The 23,600-nt window shown below is 43.9% G+C and overlaps 1 protein-coding gene across 1 annotated transcript in view; it reads left to right on the top strand.

Annotated features, from left to right (window-relative positions):
* The first annotated feature begins 323 nt into the window (after positions 1–323).
* RTN4RL2 (reticulon 4 receptor like 2) overlaps positions 324–23,600 on the top strand; it is a 299,342-nt gene continuing 276,065 nt past the window's right edge. The window contains exons 1-2 of the mRNA XM_063958578.1: positions 324–460; positions 18,564–19,060. Of these exons, the coding sequence (XP_063814648.1) occupies positions 325–460; positions 18,564–19,060 (633 nt within the window). The 5' untranslated portion in view covers position 324. The remainder of the gene's footprint in view (positions 461–18,563; positions 19,061–23,600) is intronic.

Genomic DNA, 23,600 nt, shown 5'->3' with positions numbered 1-23,600 from the left:
CTATATTTAACTGTTTTATAGGATTCAGTATGTAATGCTGGCGCTTTGGTGTCGGGATTCCGGTGTCGGTGTTTCAACTGCCGGTATCCCGACAGCCGGCATTGTGACTGCATCACGTTTTATATATTCAGTTAAGCTGTATTATATGAAAATGAGAACATGAACGCTATACTGTACTTTCACAGACTCACACAGGAGCTTGAGTACTGTTACTTTTGAAGGATATCTCAATATGTTTGTATAAATAGCAATAATCACTGAATAAAAATATGCATTGCACACATTACAGTGGCACACTACATATAAATAAGCTCAACAGTACAGATGCAGTCAGAGCTCAGTAAGATACAGTATGTCTCCTCCCTCATTCCTGTTGCTGTCATTTCCATCTCATCTTACAGGCACTTCTCAGTCACTCCAGAGACAAGGATGCGAAAAGAGTGCAAGATAACCCTGCGAGGTAAGAGACCTGCATGATGCACTTCGGGGAAAGAATGTGAAGAAATTAAGCTACAGTATTATTATACATGATTGTAACAAGAACATGAGTGGATGTCCTTGGCAAAAGAGATATACTGTACAGTACAGAAGATGCAATACTATACAAATTGCAATGCTAGCTCAGTACAATACGTATACAGTGGTAGTCATAGCAAATAGTTAAGTATGTGAAGAGCTAAAAGGGGCTTAATATGACAGATACCGTAGATAAATAAATAAGTAATAATAAAAAAACAACAACAAGAGGGAAGATAATGGGTTAAATAAAAAGAGGGTCAGAAGCAAAGAGCAGAGCAGTAAATGAGAATGACGGGTGCACCCAGAAACTGGTGAAAGGTCTCTAGTGTAATAGAGAAAGGTAATGGGTATGGGGAGGTACAGTGAGGGGCTGGAGCCTGGGGTAAAATGGTGTGGAGAAAAGTAAAGGTGAGAAGTGGACAGGGCAGGGAAAGAAGAGGTATAGCCTCTGGTAAATATTTTATGTCACTGGATTGAGTTTCAGCAGTGCGAAATAGAAGGTTTCCATATTCAAAGTTACAATACAAATACATAGTGATTCTCTGCAGTTGGAGTTAAAATAACAGCTTTCTCTTGATAGCAGTAATAATATCTCCGACCCGTATAACAGGATTGTTAACCTGTTAATGTTTTTTAAACTGGCAATTTAATAAAAATGTAATGACCATTGTAATGTTTTTTTATGCCTTCATTTATGCAAATACCATCTAATAATAACAAAAACATAATATCCAAAGGACAATTCAGTCAGGACATCACATTATTAATTAAAAATACTGTTCAGGTGCATGCATATGTAGCTTAAAACATTAATTGTGTGGAACATTCTTGATTGTTTTCTAATATTAGCACTTTCACAAAATTTACTGACAGTTGTCAACAATTATGTATTTGGTATGCCTGATAACCTTTAAACACTTAAATGGCTATATTTTGCCAAAACTTATTTTTTTATTATGAAATTATAATAATAGCTATTTACATCTATATCAGTATAATTGTATGTTACCATCTGTACCAGAAAGGTGTATTTCACTTCTATTTATGCTAGTTTAGGGACTTGTAGAGATTTGGGATCGGCTGAAATCTTAGATGTTTTAATAAAAATATGAACAAAATATGAATGTTTTATTTGCTAGATAAACACAGGTTTGCAGTGCTATTGATAGTGCTGACAATAAGTGTGTTTCTGTGCTGTGTTTGCATAAATTGTAATCATGTAAGTTAACACAGTAAAGTATTTTTTTAATAGTTTGAAACAAAAGAAATAGAACCACTTCTTGTTTACATTTCTCACAGGAATTCATGCCTGGGAGAGGTGGGTGGCAGGGCTACAGTGAGCCCTGGTTGGTGGACAGTCCTGTTTAGGTCACCACAGTGTGGGGAGCGGTGGCTGACCTGAGCCTCCAGACTAATGCTGGGCATACACTATACAATTATCTGCCAAATAATCTGCCAGATCTGGCTGGCTGGAATGAAAATCTGGGAATGGATGAGAGCAAATGACAATCGACCATTCACTCTCAAACACTGGGAAATGGACAAAACCTGTTGTTCAGACAAATTGGTTAAATCATGGATTTAACCAATTTGTATGAACATCAGTTTTTGTCGGTTTTCCAGTGTTTAGGAGCAAATGGTCGCCTGAAATTTTTTCTCATCCATTACCAGATTTTCATTCCAACCAGCCAGATCTGGCAGATTTTCTGCCAGATAATTCCATGACGTATGCCCAGCATAAGGCTGCAGAAAGATTGTTTTCTGGCAGATGTGGGTGGACAATCCTGTTAGGTTTGCCCTTCTATAGCCAAGGTGATGGAAGGAGATCTTGCAGCTGCCAGCAGAAAATTCTGACATGGTCATTGCCTTTGAATCAATTTGTATGCCTAATTAGAGCTCTTATTGTTGTCCTATAGAGTTAATACAGCTAATGCATTTAGAAATATCAAAAAGCATCTATAAAAAATAATTAAGTTATTAATGTTGTCAATAACTCATTCTTACTCTCAGGGGCCATGAGAGCATGACGAGTACAAGCCGCCCAGCCTTGTAATTATAATACTGATTTCCTCACAAAACCATGCAATTTTTCTATTTTCACATATTTAGGAGTTTATTCATCACCATGGGCCAGATGGCCCCCAATAATTAAGTTTACAAATTGTTGTGAGTTGCAACTGTGAATATTTAATTAGTTACTTTAATTAATTACTTAAGTACTGCTCCAATAATACTGTATGCTGTCCCTGTAATCCCTAACACAGCTGTTGAAGTAGCAGTGTTACTTACCGGTGCACTGCTGGCTGACTGCGCATGTATAACCTGAGTTCACGTATGCACATGGCCACACACTGTAGAGGTGGTGGAGTAATCCCATCAGATCCCTGTTCACATCCACAGACCTCCTTCCCATAATAAGGAGTGGGGCTCTTGGAAACAATGCCATCTGAAGATGGCATTGGTTTCAGCAGGCAAACTCCAAAAACTTTGCATTATTAGGTGGTCCCCTAATAATGAATGAGACTTTCAATTTTAAAATATGGAATTTAGCATTCCCACATGTGTAATGAACACATTAAGGATAATGACTAGGCCCTTGGAGAGACATTGGGGCTGATAGTGTAGGGCTATGCACACCCACATGGCACTGGGCACCCACACAGCACCACCGATTCACAGAATAAGCTCTTCATCATTTTCTATCTCAGGCCCATGAGCTTTTCTGTTTAGTTTCTTAAATCCTGTCCATTTATTGAGACCATTATAACAGCTATAAAAACAACCCAAATATTATATTTGACTAATTATTAAAAGACAAACTAGTGACACTAGCTGGTGATCTTACCATTTTGTCAAGTCAGTTATGCGTCGAGAGTGCATGCATGAGCCAGCTTATTGGCTCCCACATGTGCATTAGAACTGGAAGCCCGGCACAAACTTCCAGTCTTAAATTCAATAAGAAAATAAAAATGTAAAAAAACTTTTGAAAAATAATATAAAAGGAACAATAGAACACAAAAAAAGGTTATCATACTAATGAAGCAGTTTCCATGGTTGAACCTATGACTCACAATACACATGATAAATAGGAAAGCATAGTAGGATCCTCCCAAAGAAGGCTATGGCTAACTATATTTGACAATGCTTTTCTCCAGCGAGGTTTTGATAATAAGGCAGAAGCCATAAACAACTTGTTTTCACATAATTTGCTGCTTTTTGACAAATTGATCCCCCCTCATATGAAATATTTATTATTTCTTCTTTATATAATGCTTCATGAAATCACCAGTAACAATAATTGATCAATTTAATTTCTCTTATGTCCTAGAGGATACTGGGGGTCCATTAAGTACCATGGGGTATAGACGGGTCCACTAGGAGCCATGGGCACTTTAAGAATTTGATAGCAGGGGGGAGCGATTATTAGTGTACTAAGTCCCCAATCTGGGTACTTAGTCTGCGACCCGGCTAAGCTTGGCATTAGCAATAAGGGCGCTCTGTGCTGGCTCCAAATACCTCTGTGTCTCCCTGGATGGGCTCTTTGTGGGTTAATTGTGCTTTTAACCTTTCCTGTGTGTGTGTTCTGACACATTTACAATATGTCAGGCCAAGAGTGTGTTTCATGTACGGCAGAGTTTTCTTCTTCCCCATGGAGCTCACTACTATGTACTCAGTGTGGTCTACCTTCTCAGGCTAGCGTGGCTGGATTCCATCAAAAGAATGATTTCCAATATTTCAAATAAACTGTTCCGCAATGAGAAAGAGAAGCAATACTTAAGACAGTCTGTGGATGAGATTATAAACAGAGACTCAGTCCCCAAACAAGCATCTCAGTCCCTTGCCATTTGTCCACAAAAGCGAACTCTGGCCCATATCCTGCAGTCTGACTCTGACGCTGAGGGGTCAGACATGGAGGAGGGGGAGGTGGATTCAGAAAAGGGGGACGTTGCACTGTCACAGGGAATAGATGCTCTTATAGCAGCTATCAGAGATGTGCTACAAATTCCTGATAAGGTGACAGAGGAGTGTGAGGAATCTTATTTTAATGTAAATAAGAAGGCCTCAGTCACTTTTCCTGTGTCAAAGGAATTGAATACCCTGTTTGAAGAACCGTGGGTTGATCCTTATAAGAAATGTCAAATCCCTAAAAGGTTACTCTCATCTTTTCCTTTTCCTCTTGAGGATAGGAAAAAATGGGAAAGTCCACCGATAGTGGATGCATCTGTGTCCAGGTTGTCACGGAAGATTGTGTTACCTGTCCCTGGTGCAGCCTCCCTGAAAGACACAGCTGATCGTAAGATTGAGACTACACTCAAATCCTTGTACACAGCTGCGGGGGTGGCTCAGAGACCCACTATAGTATATGCATGGATTACTAAAGCCATTGCTAAATGGTCGGGTAACATTATTGAAGGGTTGGATTCCTTATCTAAGGGGGAGATTGTGTTACTCCTGCAACATATACAGGACTCTGCAAACTTTATGGTGGAAGCCATAAAAGTAGTGGGTTTGCTTAATGCACGCAACACTGCTATGGCAGTGTCAGCACACAGGGGCCTATAGTTGCACCAGTGGACTGCGGACACGGACTCCAGAAAAGGCGTGGAAGGCCTTATTTGGAGATGAACTGGACAAATGGATCTCCAAAGCTACTGCGGTTAAGTCCACATATCTTCCTTCTGCAGCTCCCCCAACCACGAAGACCTACTCAGGACCTACCCTACAGTCCTTTCAGACTGCCAAGATTAAGGGCAAAGTCAGAGTATCTTCTACTGCAAACAGAGGCGCTAGAGGTAAACCACGCAAACCATCAACTGCCGGTTCTCAGGAACAGAGCTCGAGCTCTGCTTCCTCAAAGCCTTCTGCATGACGGTGGACCGCGAGGCCTGGAAGACTGGCAGGTGGGAGAACGACTAAAAAATTTCAGTCACATCTGGACAACATCATGCCAGGATCCTGGGTCATAGATCTTATTTCTCAGGGCTACAGGCAGGAGTTTCAGGAGCTCCCACCTCACAGATTCTTCAAATCAGGCTTACCAGTTTCACAAGCGGCAAGTATAACCTTACAGGATGCCATTCAAAAACTGGTACAGACTCAGGTCATTGTTCCAGTTCCACCTCATCTGCAAAACAATATACTATTCCAACTTGTTTGTAGTACCGAAACCGGACGGTTCGGTAAGGCCAATTTTGTATCTAAAATCGTTGAACCCGTACTTACGAGTGTTCAAATTTAAGATGGAGTCTCTGAGAGCGGTGATCTCAGGTCTGGAGGAGGGGGAATTCCTAGTGTCTCTGGATATCAAGGATGCATACCTTCACATTCCGATCTGGCCGCCTCACCAGGCTTATCTACGCTTTGCACTACAGGACTGTCACTACCAGTTCCAGGCCCTGCCATTTTGTCTCTCCACGGCACCGAGGGTGTCCACCAAGGTGATGGCAAAGATGATGTTTCTCCTTCGCAAGCAGGGAGTGAACATAATTCCGTAACTGGACGATCTTCTGATAAAGGCACCGTCCAGGGAAAGGATGTTGGACAGCATTGGTCTCACAACCAAACTACTCCTGGATCACGGGTGGATTCTAAATCTCTCAAAATATCACTTAGAGCCAACTCGGAGGCTCCCATTTCTGGAAATGATTCTGGACACAGAATCGTAGAAAGTTTTTCTTCCATTGGAAAAGGCATTGGTAATCCAGTTGATGGTTTGGGATGTCCTGAAGCCAACCCAGATATCAGTGCATCTATGCATTTGGCTTCTGGGGAAAATGGTGGCCTCTTACGTGGCACTTCAGTACGAAAGGTTTCATGCAAGGATCTTCCAGCTGGATCTGTTTGACAAATGGTCCGGATCACATCTTCACATGCACCAGAGGATCCTTCTATCGCCAAAGGCCAGGATCTCCCTTCTGTGGTGGCTACAGACTTCTCAGCTAATCGAGGGCCGATGGTTCGGGATTCAGAATTGGATTCTGCTAACCACAAAAGCAAGCCTCAGAGGTTGGGGAGTGGTCACCCAGGGGGTGCAGTTTCAAGGAAGATGGTCAAGTTAGGAAGTTGTCCTTCCAATCAACATTCTGGAACTCATGGCCATATACAACGCCCTTCTGCAGGCCTCATAGCTTCTTCAAGATTGGCCCATTCAGGTTCAGTCGGACAATGTGACGGCAGTAATGTACATAAATCGACAGGGCGGAACGAAAAGCAGAGCAGCAATGTCAGAGGTATCAAGAATTCTCCTCTGGGCAGAAAAATACGCTGTGGCGTTGTCGGCGGTCTTCATTCCGAGAGTAGACAACTGGGAAGCAGACTTCCTCAGCAGACACGACCTGCACCTGCACCCGGGGGAGTGGGGCCTTCATTTGGAGATGTTCAGGTGCTTGACACGCCGATGGAGATGTCCACAAATCGACATGATGGCCTCTCGTCTCAACAAGAAGCTCAAGCGGTATTGTTCCAGGTCGAGAGACCCACAGGCAGTGGCAGTGGACGCGCTGACAATTCCATGGGTCTATCATATGGTGTGCGTGTTCCCTCCACTTCCACTGATCCCAGGAATTCTGAAAAGAATAAAAAGAGAAAAAGTTCAAGTAATTCTCGTTGCTCTGGACTGGCCAAGAAGGGCCTTGTACGCGGACCTCCTGGAGATGCTCCTGGAAGATCCATGTCCTCTAACTCTTCGCAAGGATCTCCTGCAACAGGGGCCATTCGTCTATCATGAATTAACACGGCTACGTTTGACGGCATGGAAGTTGAACGGCTGATTCTAGCCAGGAGAGGCACCTCTGACAGGGTCATCCTGACTATGATCCAAGCCAGGAAGTGGGTAACATCTAAACATTACCAATTTCCACTGTATTTGGAAGAATACTGTACATCTCTTGGTGTGAGAGCAGAAAATATTCTGCGATGGAATTTCATCTGGCATGTTTCCTGCTTTTTCTGCAGTCGGGTGTGGATGTGGGCCTACGTCTGGGCTCCATAAAAGTCCAGATTTCGGCCTTGTCCATTTTCTTTCAGAAACAATTGGCGTCTTTTACTGAGGTCCAGACATTCTTGAAAGGGGTTCTGCACATCCAGCCTCCTTTTGTACTTCCGACGGCACCTTGGGACCTCAGTTTAGTGCTGAAGTTCCTCCAATCGGACTGGTTTGAACCATTACAGGTGGATGTAAAATATCTTACGTGGAAAACCGTCACACAGTTGGCCTTGGCTTCAGCAAGACGTGTGTCGGAGCTGGGGGCATTGATTTTATAAAAGTCCCTATTTAATCTTTCATGAGAACAGAGCTGAACTCAGGACTCGTCAGCAGTTTCTTCCTAAGGTGGTGTCTGCGTATCATATCAACCAACTAATTGCCATTCCGTTTGTTACCAACACATCGGTTACTAACAAGTTTTTGGATGTTGTGAGGGGTTTGAAGGTGTATGTGAAGAGAACAGCTCGTCATAGGAAATCGGACTCGCTGTTTGTTCTTTACAATCCCAATAAGATTGGGTGTCCTGCTTCAAAGCAGTCAATCGCACGCTGGATCAGGCTCACTATCCAACATGCAGGATTGCCAATTCCAAAATCTGTATAGGCCCACTCGACTAGGTCAGTGGGTTCTTCTTGGGTGGCTGCCCGCGGTGTCTCGGCCTTGCAGCTTTGCCGAGCAGCTACTTGGTCAGGTTCGAAAACGTTTGCAAAGTTCTATAAGTTCGATACCTTGGCCTCTGAGGGTCTTCAGTTTGGTCAATCAGTTCTGCAGGACCCCCAGCACTCTCCCACCCGGTTTGGCAGCTTTGGTCCTTCCCCATGGTACTAAATGGATCCCCAGTATCCTCTAGGACATAAGAGAAAATAGGATTTTAATTACCTACCGGTAAATCCTTTTCTCGTAGTCCGTAGAGGATACTGGGCGCCCGCCCAGTGCTTCGTTTCTTCCTGCACTGTTACTTGGTTAAGTATTATTGGTTCAGCGGTTGCTGTTCATGGCTTAAAGTTTGGTTAGCTTGGCTTTCCTCTAGTTTGTGTGTGCTGATTCGGAATCTCACAACTATACTTTTATATCCTTCTGTCAAAGTATGTCCGTCTCCTCGGGCAGTTTCCTAGACCGAGTCTGGTAGGTGGGTCATAGAGGGAGGAGCCAGCCCACACTATCAAATTCTTAAAGTGCCCATGGCTCCTAGTGGACCCGTCTATACCCCATGGTACTAAATGGATCCCCAGCATCTCCTATGGACTACGAGAAAAGGATTTAACGGTAGGTAATTAAAATCCTTTTTTTTATGCTCAGGCATTTAGATAGGATCTGGATAAAAAATTTATCTGTGGAATGTAATGGAAATACATTGTAACTGACATTGGGGGTAATTCCAAGTTGATCGCAGCAGGAATTTTTTTAGCAGTTGGGCAAAACCATGTGCACTGCAGGGGAGGCAGATTTAACATGTGCAGAGAGAGTTATATTTGGGTGTGGTGTGTTCAATCTGCAATCTAATTTGCAGTGTAAAAATAAAGCAGCCAGTATTTACCCTGCACAGAAATAAAATTACCCACCCAAATCTAACTCTCTCTGCACATGTTATATCTGCCTCCCCTGCAGTGCACATGGTTTTGCCCAACTGCTAAAAAAATTCCTGCTGCGATCAACTTGGAATTACCCCCATTGTCCAAATCAAATAGACATTCACACCAAGCCAGACAACTAGCATGCATACATTACATGTCAATGGTAAAATATATATACTGTATATATATCTGATCAACTGAATTTACTACAGGTGGACTCCAATTAAGCTGCAGGAACATCTCAAGGATGATCAGTGGAATCAGGATGCACCTGAGCTAAATTTTGAGCTTCATGGCAAAGGCTGTGAATACTTATCTACATTGAATTCTTAGTTTTCTATTTATAATAAATTAGCAAAAATCTAAAAAAAACCTTCTTTAACGTTGACATTATGGGGTATTGTGTGTAGAATTTTGAGGTAAAAAATTAATTTATTCCATTTTGGAATAAGGTTGTAACATAACAAAATGTGGAAAAAGTTAAGCGCTGTGAATACTTTTTCGGATGCACTATATATATATATTTTGATATATATATATATATATATAATTTTTAATGTACAACTCACAATGCCCATTATTACACAATCACAATAGGATTCTCTGTAATGTGTAATGCAATGCCCAATGTAATGTCAAGCAAAGAACAGGACTCTCTTAACAAACAATGATGCATTCAGTGGCGTAACTAGTAATTTTTCTCCCCCAAGCCAAAAAATTCTTCGGCGCCCCCCCCCCCCTCCTTCATGCTACATAATTGGGAGCAAGAAAGGGATAAATATGCGAGCACCGAAGGCGCGCGCGTCAAAATAAGGGGTGTGGTTTCGTTGGAATGGGCGTGGTTTCGCATAAAGGGGCGTGGCATTGCAGGAAAAGGCCACCTTATACCCCAGTTCTGCAACCTGCACGCCCATACGTTGGCCACCACAGGAAAGAAAAATAATCCTGATTCATGCCCCTTACATTATTTGTCATTTTTCCTCATTATAGTAATGCCCAGTATACATTATGCCACATACTGCAATGCCCTTAGACATTATTCCACACACAATAATGCACGACACAATATGCACACACTGTAATGCCCCCGACACATTATGCCACACACCGTAATGCCCGTGACACATTATGCCACACACCGTAATGCCTGTGACACATTATGACAGGAATCGCAATGCCCGTTATACATTATGCTACACACTGCAATGCCCCTATTACATTATAGCACATACAATGTCTGTGACACATTATGACACACACCGCAATGTCCGTGATACATTATACCACAATGCCCGTGATATAGTATACCATACACCGTAATGCCTGTGACACATACCACAATGCCCTGCCCGTTACACCCTATGCCACACACCGCAATGCCCGTTATGTATTATGCCACACTGCAATGACCCTGAGACATTATACCACATACCACAATGCCCGTGATATAGTATACCACACACCGTAATGCCTGACACATTATGACACACACCGCAATGTCCGTGATACATTATGCCACACACTGCAATGACCCTGAGACATTATACCACATATCACAATGCCCGCGATATAGTATACCATACACCGTAATGCCTGTGACACATTATGACACACACCGCAATGTCCGTGATACATTATGCCACACACCGTAATGCCCATTACACATTAAGTCCTACAGTAAGGCTTCTAATTACTTTTCAATTACCTGCTCGTTGTCAGGGGTTTCATGCACTGGGTGTCATGCTCGTTGCCAGGGGTTTCATGCTCTTGGTTCCATGCACGGTGCCAGGGGTTTTCATGCTCAGGGTGTCATGCTCGTTGCCAGGGGTTTCATGCACTGGGTGTCATGCTCGTTGCCAGGTGTTTCATGCACTGTGTGTCATTCTCGTTGCCAGGTGTTTCATGCACTGTGTGTCATGCTCGTTGCTAGGGCTGTGCTCCCAGTGCCACATATGTCCCCAGTGCCAGATATTCCCCCACGGTGCCAGGTACTCACATGCCCCAGTGCCAAATATAGCCCCCCCCCCCATGTGCCAGGTACACATATACCCCCCCAGTGCCACATATTCCCCCAGTGCCAGATATTCCCCCCCAGTGCCACATATGCCCCCAGTGCCAGATATGCCCCCAGTGCCATATATTCCCCCCCAGTGCCAAATATGCCCCCAGTGACAGATATGCCCCCCCCAGTGCCATATATGCCCCCAGTGCCAGATATCCCCCCCCCCCCAGTGCCATATATGCCCCCGGTGCCAGATATTCCCCCCTCCAGTGCCATATATGCCCCTAGTGCCAGATATTCCCCCCCAGTGCCATATATGCCCCCAGTGCCAGATAATGCCCCAGTGCCATATATCCCCCCCTGCCAGATATTCCCCCCCAGTGCCATATATGCCCCCAGTGCCAGATAATGCCCCAGTGCCAGATATCCCCCCCCTGCCAGTTATTCCCCCCCAGTGTCATATATGCCCCCAGTGCCAGATAATGCCCCAGTGCCAGGTATCCCCCCCCTGCCAGTTATTCCCCCCCAGTGTCATATATGCCCCAGTGCCAGATATCCCCCCCCTGCCAGATATTCCCCCTCAGTGCCATATATGCCCCCAGTGCTAGATAATGCCCCAGTGCCAGATATCCCCCCCCTGCCAGTTATTCCCCCCCAGTGCCAGATAATGCCCCAGTGCCAGATATCCCCCCCCCCATGCCAGTTATTCCCCCCAGTGCCAGACATCCACCCCCCCCCCACCAGATATTCCCCCCCAGTGCCAGATAATGCCCCAGTGCCAGATATCCCCCCCCTGCCAGTTATTCCCCCCCAGTGTCATATATATCCCCAGTGCCAGATAATGCCCCAGTGCCAGATATCCCCCCCTGCCAGATATTCCCCCTCAGTGCCATATATGCCCCCAGTGCTAGATAATGCCCCAGTGCCAGATATCCCCCCCCTGCCAGTTATTCCCCCCCAGTGCCAGATAATGCCCCAGTGCCAGATATCCCCCCCCCTGCCAGTTATTCCCCCCAGTGCCAGACATCCACCCCCCCCGCCAGATATTCCCCCCCAGTGCCAGATAATGCCCCAGTGCCAGATATCCCCCCCCAGTGCCATATATGCCCCCAGTGCCATATATGCCCCCAGTGCCAGACAATGCCCCAGTGCCAGATATCCCTCCCCTGCCAGTTATTCCCCACAGTGCCAGATATCATCCCCCCCCCCCCCCCCCCCAGCCGCCGCCGCCGCTTTTTGGAGGGACACGGAGGGTACAGCCTCTTTCTGTGTCCCTCCTGCTGCATCATCTCCGGCGGCCGCGGGTCTAATAGGGGGAAGTGCCGTCCGTGAGCCAATTAGAGCTCACGGACGGCACTTCTCCCTATCAGACCCGCGGCCGCCGGAGATGATGCAGCAGGAGGGACACAGGAGAGACTGTGCCCTCCGTGTCCCTCCAACAAGCGGCGGAGGGAAGGAGAAGGCAGACTGACATGCGGACGCTCGTCCGCATGTCAGTCTGCTGTAAATCAATGGCGCCCCCGCAGCCCTCGCCCCCAAGCCACCGCGAGGACTGCGGGGGCAGTAGTTACGCCACTGGATGCATTGTGCATAGAACCTTCTATTGTCTACTGTATTATTATATAATACAATACCCATCTGATCACATATTTTGACCATCCCACGCATTAAGATTGCTGCCAGTTGCTTTTGACTTGTCACAGACTACAGTAAAAACATAGGGGGTCATTCCGAGTTGTTCGCTCGTTGCTGAATTTCTCTATATTGCGATTAGTCGCTTACTGCGCATGCACAATGTTCGCAGAGCGCATGCGCTTAGTTATTTTACTCAAAAGTTAGGTATTTTACTCACGGCATTACGAGGATTTTTCTTCGTTCTGGTGATCGGAGTGTGATTGACAGGAAGTGGGTGTTTCTGGGTGGAAACTGGCCGTTTTATGGGTGTGTGTGAAAAAACGCTGGCGTTTCTGGGAAAAACGCGGGAGTGTCTGGAGAAACGAGGGAGTGCCTGGGCAAATGCTGGGTGTGTTTGTGACGTCAAACCAGGAACGAAACTGACTGAACTGATCGCAATGGCAGAGTAAGTCTCGAGCTACTCAGAAACTGCAAAGAAATTTCTATTCGCAATTTTGCGAATCTTTCGTTCGCAATTCTGCTAAGCTAAGATACACTCCCAGAGGGCGGCGGCCTAGCGTGTGCAATGCTGCTAAAAGCAGCTAGCGAGCGAACAACTCGGAATGAGGGCCAAAGTGCAGGAAAGTTCATATGTTATCACAGTAGCTACTTCAAATGGTTCTGGTATGAATGGTCGACCATGTTAAGGTCAACATGCATTAGGTCGGCTACTATTGGTCGACATTGACATGGTCAACGTGGACAAATAGTCGGCACATGAAAATGGTCGACACGGGACAAGTTGACACGTGAAAAGGTCAACATGGATTTTTGAACAGTTTTTTGGTGTAATTTTTTCAGCAACACCAACAAGCTTCGCTCGCCATGCTGCGGGTAAGGTGCCTCGCTCCGCTACCACTGCGCTCAGCACAGATTACTATTCCCAGTCACAGTCCACGTAGATGGTAAATTATGAAAAAGGTTTTTTTTAAAAACCATGTTGACATTTTCATGTCGATTATTTTCATGTGTCGGCCATTTGTCCGTGTCGACCAATTGTGGTCGACCTAGTGACTGTCGACCTAAGTGGGGTCGACCTGCCAAACGGATACCACTTCAAATGATCTGCCGGAATTAGGTTAGTGAACTTCAACAGAGAATCCGAGTGTTTCATGGAAAAAGTCCTGTTCATAGCTAACATTTACCCTCTTTTTGCAAATAAGACACACTTGTAACAATAATTCTACTGAATAATTCCACATGGATTTTTTTTCCATATATCTAACAGTGTTACTCTACCCTCAAGTAAGCCTGCCTATAGTAACACACAGAATATGTGCTAACATACTGTAGCTCTAATTTATTAACAATCATTAAAAAAAATCTGCACATAAAATATAGGGGAAAGTAAAGATTTGACATTCTGCTTCTAGTACTAAACTATAGTAAACATAACAAAACAGCAGAGCCGTTTCAAGACAATTTTGCTCCCAGTGCGAACAGTAATAACCCCGCCATAGATATTCTAAAATGTAAGTATTTGTGTGCACCTCCCAAAGAGGGGCATGGCCTTACTAAAATGGGTGTGGCCTCACTACAATAGATGCACCATGCACCCCCAGCGCTCGACCACCACAGGAAAGAAAAAATTCCACCATATTATGTTCTACACAGTAATGCCCCTTGCACCATATGATGCTTCAAACAGTAATGCCCCTTGCACCATATTATGTCCCACACAGTAATGCCCCTTGCACCATATTATGTCCCACACAGTAATGCCCCTTGCACCATATTATGTCCCACACAGTAATGCCCCTTGCACCATATTATGTCCCACACAGTAATGCCCCTTGCCTTGCACCATATTATGTCCCACACAGTAATGCCCCTTGCACCATATTATGTCCCACACAGTAATGCCCCTCGCACCATATGATGCTTCAAACAGTAATGCCCCTTGCACTATATAATGCCCCATACTGTATTGCACCTTGCACCATGTAATGCACCACACCGTAATGCCCCCTGCACCATATTATGCCCCACACAGTAGTGCCCCTTGCACTATATTATGCCCCACACTGTAATGCCCCTTGCACTATATTATGTCCCACACAGTAATGCACCTTGCACCATATGATGCACCACACTGTAATGCCCCCTGCAACATATTATGCCCCACACTGTAATGCCCCTTGCACCATATAATGCACCACACTGTAATGCCCACTGCACCATATTTTGCCCCACACAGTAATGCCCCTTGCACCATATAATGCACCACACTGTAATGCCCCCTGCACCATATTATGCCCCACACAGTAATGCCCCTTGCACTATATTATGTCCCACACAGTAATGTACCTTGCACCATATGATGCACCACACTGTAATGCCCCCTGCAACATATTATGCCCCACACAGTAATGCCCCTTGCACCATATAATGCACCACACTGTAATGCCTACTGCACCATATTATGACTCACACTGTAATGCACCTTGCACTATATTATGCCCCACACTGTAATGCCCCTTGCACTATATTATGTCCCACACAGTAATGCACCTTGCACCATATGATGCACCACACTGTAATGCCCCCTGCAACATATTATGCCCCACACTGTAATGCCCCTTGCACCATATAATGCACCACACTGTAATGCCCACTGCACCATATTATGCCCCACACAGTAATGCCCCTTGCACCATATAATGCACCACACTGTAATGCCCCCTGCACCATATTATGCCCCACACAGTAATGCCCCTTGCACTATATTATGTCCCACACAGTAATGTACCTTGCACCATATGATGCACCACACTGTAATGCCCCCTGCAACATATTATGCCCCACACTGTAATGCCCCTTGCACCATATAATGCACCACACTGTAATGCCCACTGCACCATATTATGCCCCACACAGTAATGCCCCTTGCACCATATAATGCACCACACTGTAATGCCCCCTGCACCATATTATGCCCCACACAGTAATGCCCCTTGCACTATATTATGTCCCACACAGTAATGTACCTTGCACCATATGATGCACCACACTGTAATGCCCCCTGCAACATATTATGCCCCACACAGTAATGCCCCTTGCACCATATAATGCACCACACTGTAATGCCTACTGCACCATATTATGACTCACACTGTAATGCACCTTGCACCATATAATGCACCACACTGTAATGCCTACTGCACCATATTATGACTCACACTGTAATGCACCTTGCACCATATAATGCACCACACTGTAATGCCTACTGCACCATATTATGACTCACACAGTAATGCACCTTGCACCATATAATGCACCACACTGTAATGCCTACTGCACCATATTATGACTCACACAGTAATGCACCTTGCACCATATAATGCACCACACTGTAATGCCTACTGCACCATATTATGACTCACACTGTAATGCACCTTGCACCATATAATGCACCACACTGTAATGCCCCCTGCACCATATTATGCCCCACACTGTAATGCCCCTTGCACCATATAATGCACCACACTGTAATGCCCCCTGCACCATATTATGCCCCACACAGTAATGCCCCTTGCACCATATAATGCACCACACAGTAATGCACCTTGCACCATAATGCACCACACTGTAATGCCCCTTGCACCATATTATGCCCTACACTGTAATGCCCCTTGCACCATATTATGTCCCACACAGTAATGCCCCTTGCACCATATGCCCCACACAGTAATATCTCTTGCACCATATTATGTCCCACACAGTAATACCACTTGCACCATATGTCCCACACAGTAATGCTCATTGCAACATAATATGTACCACAGTTATGACCTGTCCTGGACCTTTATAAATAGCTAACTCACATAATATGCCCAACTACTAATTGCTTGTGTGGGGGGTTTCATGCCACCACCACTGTCTTCCTCAACTGTGGTCCCAGCACTTTCCTGTGGTCCTGGCACTTGTGCGTGATTTGAATGTCCCTCCCAAAATGGGCATCGCCTCCTTTAGCATCCTTTATAAATGTCTCCTCTGTGGCTATTTTGGGAGAGGCATTTTCAACAGTATTCCATGCAGACTGCCTATCTGCATGGAACACTGTGCAGACACTGGCCACAGGCTCCCCGTGCACTCACCCGGCCCTAAAAATGGCCCTGAATAGCAGTAGTATTAGGACTTACGTTTCCATTATTTTTATAAAATTGCGAGAAAAACAAACCTGGATAACCCTAACAGGAGTAAGTCATCCACTGCTAACGGGGTTTTGAGAAATGAATAGGCAAAAATCTCATCAAAGCTCCCCCATTCCTCTTTACAAAACATAAAGGGAAATGTTATGGTCAGGGTTGAATTAAGCATACACAGTGAGGGTACGCACTACCCATCAATATAAAAACATTTTTCTTAATGTTCTTTCCCTCAGTGGATTGTAATATGAAAAATATAAGAAGAAACAAATAATGTGTAGGATTATCATTAGTACACAGATCACAAAAGAGGGTGGAGAGGTATGTCTATCAAATATATAATTTATAGAAATTCCATGTTAGGTCTAGATGGTGAAGTAACTAACGTACCATACTCACTTAGCAAGTATATGATTACATGTGCATAAAGGTATCTTTGAGGGATTACTACAAAGTAGTGTATTATTTGCACACAGTGTAAACGAGCCAGAAGGGATGTACCCCACTCACTTATAAAGGAATGGGTTGAAAACACATAAAGAAATATCTTTATATGGGTAGTATCTTCAAGATAAGGCATACCCAACTCACACAATCATGCAGAAGAACTCTCTCACCTGGGTTTCTTTAGTATTCAGTGATACTGATTATTATTATTACCAGTTATTTATATAGCGCACACATATTCTGTAGCGCTTTACAGAGAATATTTGGCCATTCACATCAGTCCCTGCACCAGTGGAACTTGCAATCTACATTCACTACCACTACCACCAGATTGAACTCATTGGACATTTGTCTTTTTTCAACCTCAACATCTATGTAACTATCTCCACACTGTGTATATTTATTGTATATTTCACTTCTATTGGGCAAGATTGGGTATTATTTGAGCTGCTGTTTTCCCGTCTGCACCTAGAGTGCTCATTTTCCTGTTTTGAGAGTTGAGTTGAGTTTGGGCCAATGTTAAGTGGGATTAACATTTATATTGATTCAGCTTTAGGACTTCGACAAATGTTAGGGCTATGTCAAGACTATTTTAGGACTGTGTTACGGCTACAATTAATATTACAAAGCAAAGGCGATTTATTTTTATTAGTATTTCACATTTCTCTTGAAATAGGAGACACTTCTGTGTTTTACATGGATACCAGAGGGTGCAGGTGTAATAGTGTGCAAGTTGCCGAAGCAACGTAAAACAACCTGGTTTTGCCTTGTAAATGATTGCCTCTTTAAAATATGGGCATTCTCACCCAAAGTCCCTCACCTCCAGCAACTAGCATCCTATTACATTTCCCCCAGGAGCCTGAAATGCAGTAAACTTCTTTAGGTAGAAGCAGTAGAAACTACTTCAATACTTTAAAGTTTATGATTTACCCTGTTATGGTTGGCCTAAGGAAGCGCTTTTTGCCCATCATGCCTAATTACAAATCCATCAATTACTCCAGAATTTGGCTATTCTCTTTTGCAACAATGTACTAGGAGATTTACTTTGTATAAATTGCTTTTGTATAAATAGTTAATTGTACATATTAAGGATGAAACATACTAATCTATGTTCTTTATTTTTTCTTCTTCTTATTTTCCTTCTTTATTTGTCTTCCATATAATTTTGAATTTCATGTGTTTTGCCCACCGGTCTTTCACATTTGCTGTCATAGGCTCCCTCCAGTACCTCCTTGTTTTCTTCCTCCTCCTTCCCCTGTCAGTCTCTTACCCTTTTTCCTTTTCCCTGTGCCCTTCCCTTTGCACGTGTTATCCCTCGCCCCCAACAGCCAGCTGCCAATCTCACAACCTATCCCGTGTTCCTTCACCCCTACCCAATCAGGCACGCAGAGTCTTCCTGCAGAACAACCAGATCTCAGAGCTAAGTCCTGGGCTCTTTTCTCCCTTCACATCTATCCTCTGGCTTTTCTCTAATCGTATCTCTGTTCTGCATCCTGGAACATTCCAGGGCCTGGAGCACCTTGAGGAGTTGGACCTAGGCAAGAATCCATATTTGCCACCCCTCCAGCCGGACACCTTCAGTGGCCTCAGTTCTTTACTCTCCCTGCACCTCTATCAATGTCATATCCACAGGCTGCCAGCTGACCTTTTTCGGGGGCTCCACTCTCTGCGCTACCTCTACTTACAACACAACCGCCTGACTGGTCTGCCGGTGAGACAATAGTGTTTCTACTGTAAATATAGGTCTGAATCTGAGGTGAAAGTTAAGTAAAAAAGAGCAAATAACAGTCCACCTAGACAAACCATGCAAGAGGTGCACATACATTTTTTTTTGCATGCAGGGTATTTACTAGCTGCTTTTGCATGTACCCCACAAATACTAGCTTTACTTTTACACTGGAACTTAGATTTCTCTGCACATTTTAAATCTTCCTACCTACAGTGGTATATGATTTTGCCATAGTGCATACTGCAGTTACTTGCTCTTTTTGCTTTATCTATGCATTGAAAGTAAGTTGTCATGACCAATAAAATATAATTTTCAGTGTTAACCAATATACTGTACAAACCTTCCTTCAAATTGTACCTCTTATTTAGATACAAACCCAGGGCTGTAACTAGGGTGGTGCTAAAGGTGCTTGACACACAGTGCATATACTCTGTGGGTAGAGAACCAGCTGGCAGCACCCACAATGGATATTTCTATCGTGCTGCTAGCTGCAGTGCTGACTGCTGTAATGTATGTAGCCATGCACCCGGCTCCGTCTCTGCTGGCTGCACCACTATATACATTACAGCGTGCAGTGCTGCAGCTGCATGTCCATATACTCCACCCTCTCCTCTCCTAAAATAAAATCAACACCCCACCCTTTCCACTCCATCCTACTCTACTGTTATATAGATTAGATGTCTCAAATTGACAAATAATGTATGTGAAGCACTATTTTATTCATAATATGTGTGTGTGTGTGTGTGTGTGTGTGTGTGTGTGTGTGTGTGTGTGTGTGTGTATAGTCTGTCTATCTATCTATCTATCTATCTATCTATCTATCTATCTATCTATCTATCTATCTATCTATATACACATATGTACATATACACCCCGTTATCACTTGTAATAAACCTGAAACATTGCTATTATATGGATTGTGTCTGATTCATCTCATTTGATAAGACCACTTAAGTGCCGCTACCCTGTGGCCTGGCTTGTATGCATCATTTGCAGGCACCACAGCATGTAATTATTGGATATGGGAAAGCAACCTATATAGTAATTTTATAAAGTAAGTAAGTATGAATGCCCTGGAGCCCTCCCAATAAGTAAATCCTGGGGTGGCAGTTTGACACAAATATTGGCAACACTCAGTGACACATTGGGCCTGATTATATGTTGAACGCAATGGAGCAATGTTTTTGGTCACAGACATGTTGCACCTGGTGGGAGTGCTGCAGGCATGTTTGGCTGATATTGGTTGCATACCAAGATGCACAATGTACAGTATGTGTTTTATGTAATTAAATACTGTGCTGTAGTGCTAGTGGAAATAGTCTATGTTTTTGAACTGTGCATACAGCTAAAATTCATACAGCGCTTGCGTCCTGCATTGTGCACGCACAGAAGCACAGCTGCAATGGAGACACACAGTATTTGAAATGTCTTGGAAATGTGCTTGGCGTTCCTAGGCAGTGACTGGGAGGTGGCTATTCTGGCACAAGAAGATGGTACATTTTATGGGAGTGTTGCTGAGCTGGTTGTGTAAACAGACGTTTAATTGCTCACATTGCATGTCATTCTCAGATGGAGATTCTATACCTAGCAGGGGGCTGGTGCAAGTTTCCATGGTACGGCCACATGCAGATGCATGGCTGTGCATCAGGGAATGGCTTTTAGTGGTATCAGCAGAAAGTCTCACATGTACAGTAGCAAAAGACAAACTCACTGATGCTGCAGCGTCCAACTCACACTCAGCCGCATAGTTTTGTAATTGTAGTTAATAGCTACCTAGACTGCATAAATATAATTTCCTCCAATCTTCAAGCATGTACGCCCTCCGGATATGAGTACTATGACCTATAGAACCAAGTGTAATTTTAAAGATTTGTAACATATATTAGTTTAATACATATATGTATGTAATAAATATATATATATATATAAGTATAGGTATAATGCAATTAATGTGTATATAGTGGAAGGAGACAACAGTTTGCCTAGAAAAGGGATTTTTTGCTGTGTTTCTGATTTTACATTCCTATATCTTTCTTTTTTCTTTTTTATTTAATTTACAGTATCCTGGTCTAGGGTAAGGTGTCATTTATCAGGGTCTGTGGGGAATTCATACACTATCCGAGTATGATTTTTACTGGAGCAAGAGAGGATCAGATGGTATCCGGACTCTAGGTCGACACACATTAGGTTGATGCCTATTTGTCGACACACATTAGATCGACACAGGCAATAAGTAAAATTTTTTCATTGTATGAACTTTTTCCTACTTTACGAACCACGTGGACTACAATTGGGAACGAGCAAAGCGAGCCATGCGAGGGGACATGGTGCACTAATTGGGGTTCCCCCTCACTTTATGAAGAAAAAAAAAAAACTCATATCTACCTTTTTACATGTCGACCTAATGGCCTTGTCGACCTATTTCATGTGTCGACCTAGTCACTGTCGAACCAATAGGTGTCGACCTAATGTGTGTCAACCTAGACGCTGTCGACTGTCGAGTCCTATACCCGATCAGATGTAGGGTCTAAATTCCAGTGAGGGATGTCAGTTCTGGGATCTTATTTTGAATGGGGGGGGGGGGGGGGGGGGATGGAGGCCGGTTTGTACTGTAAATTTAAGTGAATTTATGAAAACTAGTGGTAACGATGAATTAGTATTACAGCAATATAAGCTTGTCACCATTTTATGCTTAAGCTTTTTCTGTATATCTAGATTTTTGTTTTTAAGGTGAAAATAAAAGTTTTTATATAATCGGTAATTTTTTTTGGCATATGTAGTTTAATGTTTCTTGTGTTGTTTTTTGGTCGCTACAGTGATGAGAGTTACCAGCCAGCCCCTGGTCCCAGCCCATTTCCACAGTGCCGTGCGCCACTAGGAGACACAGTGTTTGGGCAGGCACTGGGCAGCACTGCAGCAGTACTGAAAGTCAGGTCCAGGTCAGACTCATAGGGCGGTATTCAATTGTTTGAAAAGTCAGTTGGGTGTCTGTTTTTTCCTATCTAATAGACAGGAAAAAACAGACACCCAACCGACTTTTCAAACATTTGAATTCCCCTCATAGTTGAGCTCGGGCCAGGCAGCAACAGCAGTGAGGGAGCAGCAGCTGCAGCACCACAGCCAGTGACAGTCAGTGTACCCCACTTTGCCCCCAGTCACAGAGATTGGGGGTGGGAGGGGAATGAGAACAATGAATGCTGTTTAATATTAATAATATATTATCAGTGCAGTGATTGAATTATAACATCCTGGGGGGGGGGGGTTGTGGGAGAGGAGGAGAATTATTAACCAATCTTTCCCCAAAAAACCACTCAGAAATTGTTGGGGGGGTTTTCTGAGTGAATTAGGTGAAGAACATAAATTTAGCCTTATCCAGAATGATGAAAGTTAAAAAAAAAAAAGAAAAATATCTTTTTTTTTATATTTGTAAAAATATAGTTTTTCCCCCAAACATCAGAACATTGTTCAGCACCATCAGAACATCAGAACCATTGAAAACATTGCGATTATTGTGATGTTTGTTTTAACAGCGGGGATAGTCACCAGGTACACAGGCGGTGTTTGGGGGGGATGGGGGGGGGGGGTTGATTTACACTTCCCCAGCACCTGCTATTATCCGCAGTCGTTGGGTGGGGGGTCCTGCCGTGCTGACAGCAATGATCGGTAGCACGGCAAACACTGGGGAAGGGTGTGTGCAGGCAGAAGGACACAGAGAGAGCAGCAGCGGAGGGACGTTTCCCTTCCCTGCAGCTGCAAACACTGTTTATTAACCATGTGACCATGCCAGGCAAGTGGTTATAAAAGAAAATGGAAGCGAAGCATAGGGAGGGGGTTTGGGGGGTTATTAATGGGCAGGTAAAGTTTTTATAAATTATATATGATCTTTCTTGCACTAAAATGTCTAGTTATGGCACTGTACAAATCACTATCTTTCAAAAATGCTTGTAAGTTTCAAGTATAGATCTAGGGCAGTACGGATGGTGTAATGGTTAGCATTACTGCCTCACAGCACTGAGGTCATGGGTTCAATTCCCACCATGGCCCTAACTGTGTGGAGTTTGTATATTCTCCCCGTACTTGCGTGGGTTTCCTCCGGGTACTCCGGTTTCCTCCCACAATCCAAAAATATACTGGTAGGTTAATTGGCTCTCAACAAAATTAACCCTAGTGTGAGTGTGTGTGTGTGTGTGTGTGTGTACATGTGATAGGGAATATAGATTGTAAGCTCCACTGGGGCAGGGACTGATGTGAATGGCCAAATATTCTCTGTAAAGCGCTGCGGAATATGTGTGCGCTATATAAATAACTGGTAATAAATAAATAGTATGGACAAACATATGTTAGCATGCATATTGCTGTACACATCATATACTCCCAGATTATGGTGATATGTTCCGGACTCACTATAGAAGGGTTAGTTCTCCTGGAAGGTTGCTTACCTACCTGCAACATACTGTAGACATGGACAATCTTAGATAACCAAAACAATCACTGCTCTGAACAGGGGAGAGATGATGCAGTT

This window comes from Pseudophryne corroboree, chromosome 3, assembly GCF_028390025.1.
Source record: "Pseudophryne corroboree isolate aPseCor3 chromosome 3, aPseCor3.hap2, whole genome shotgun sequence".
In the NCBI taxonomy this organism is placed as follows: domain Eukaryota; kingdom Metazoa; phylum Chordata; class Amphibia; order Anura; family Myobatrachidae; genus Pseudophryne; species Pseudophryne corroboree.
This window is presented reverse-complemented; position numbering and strand designations above follow the sequence as displayed.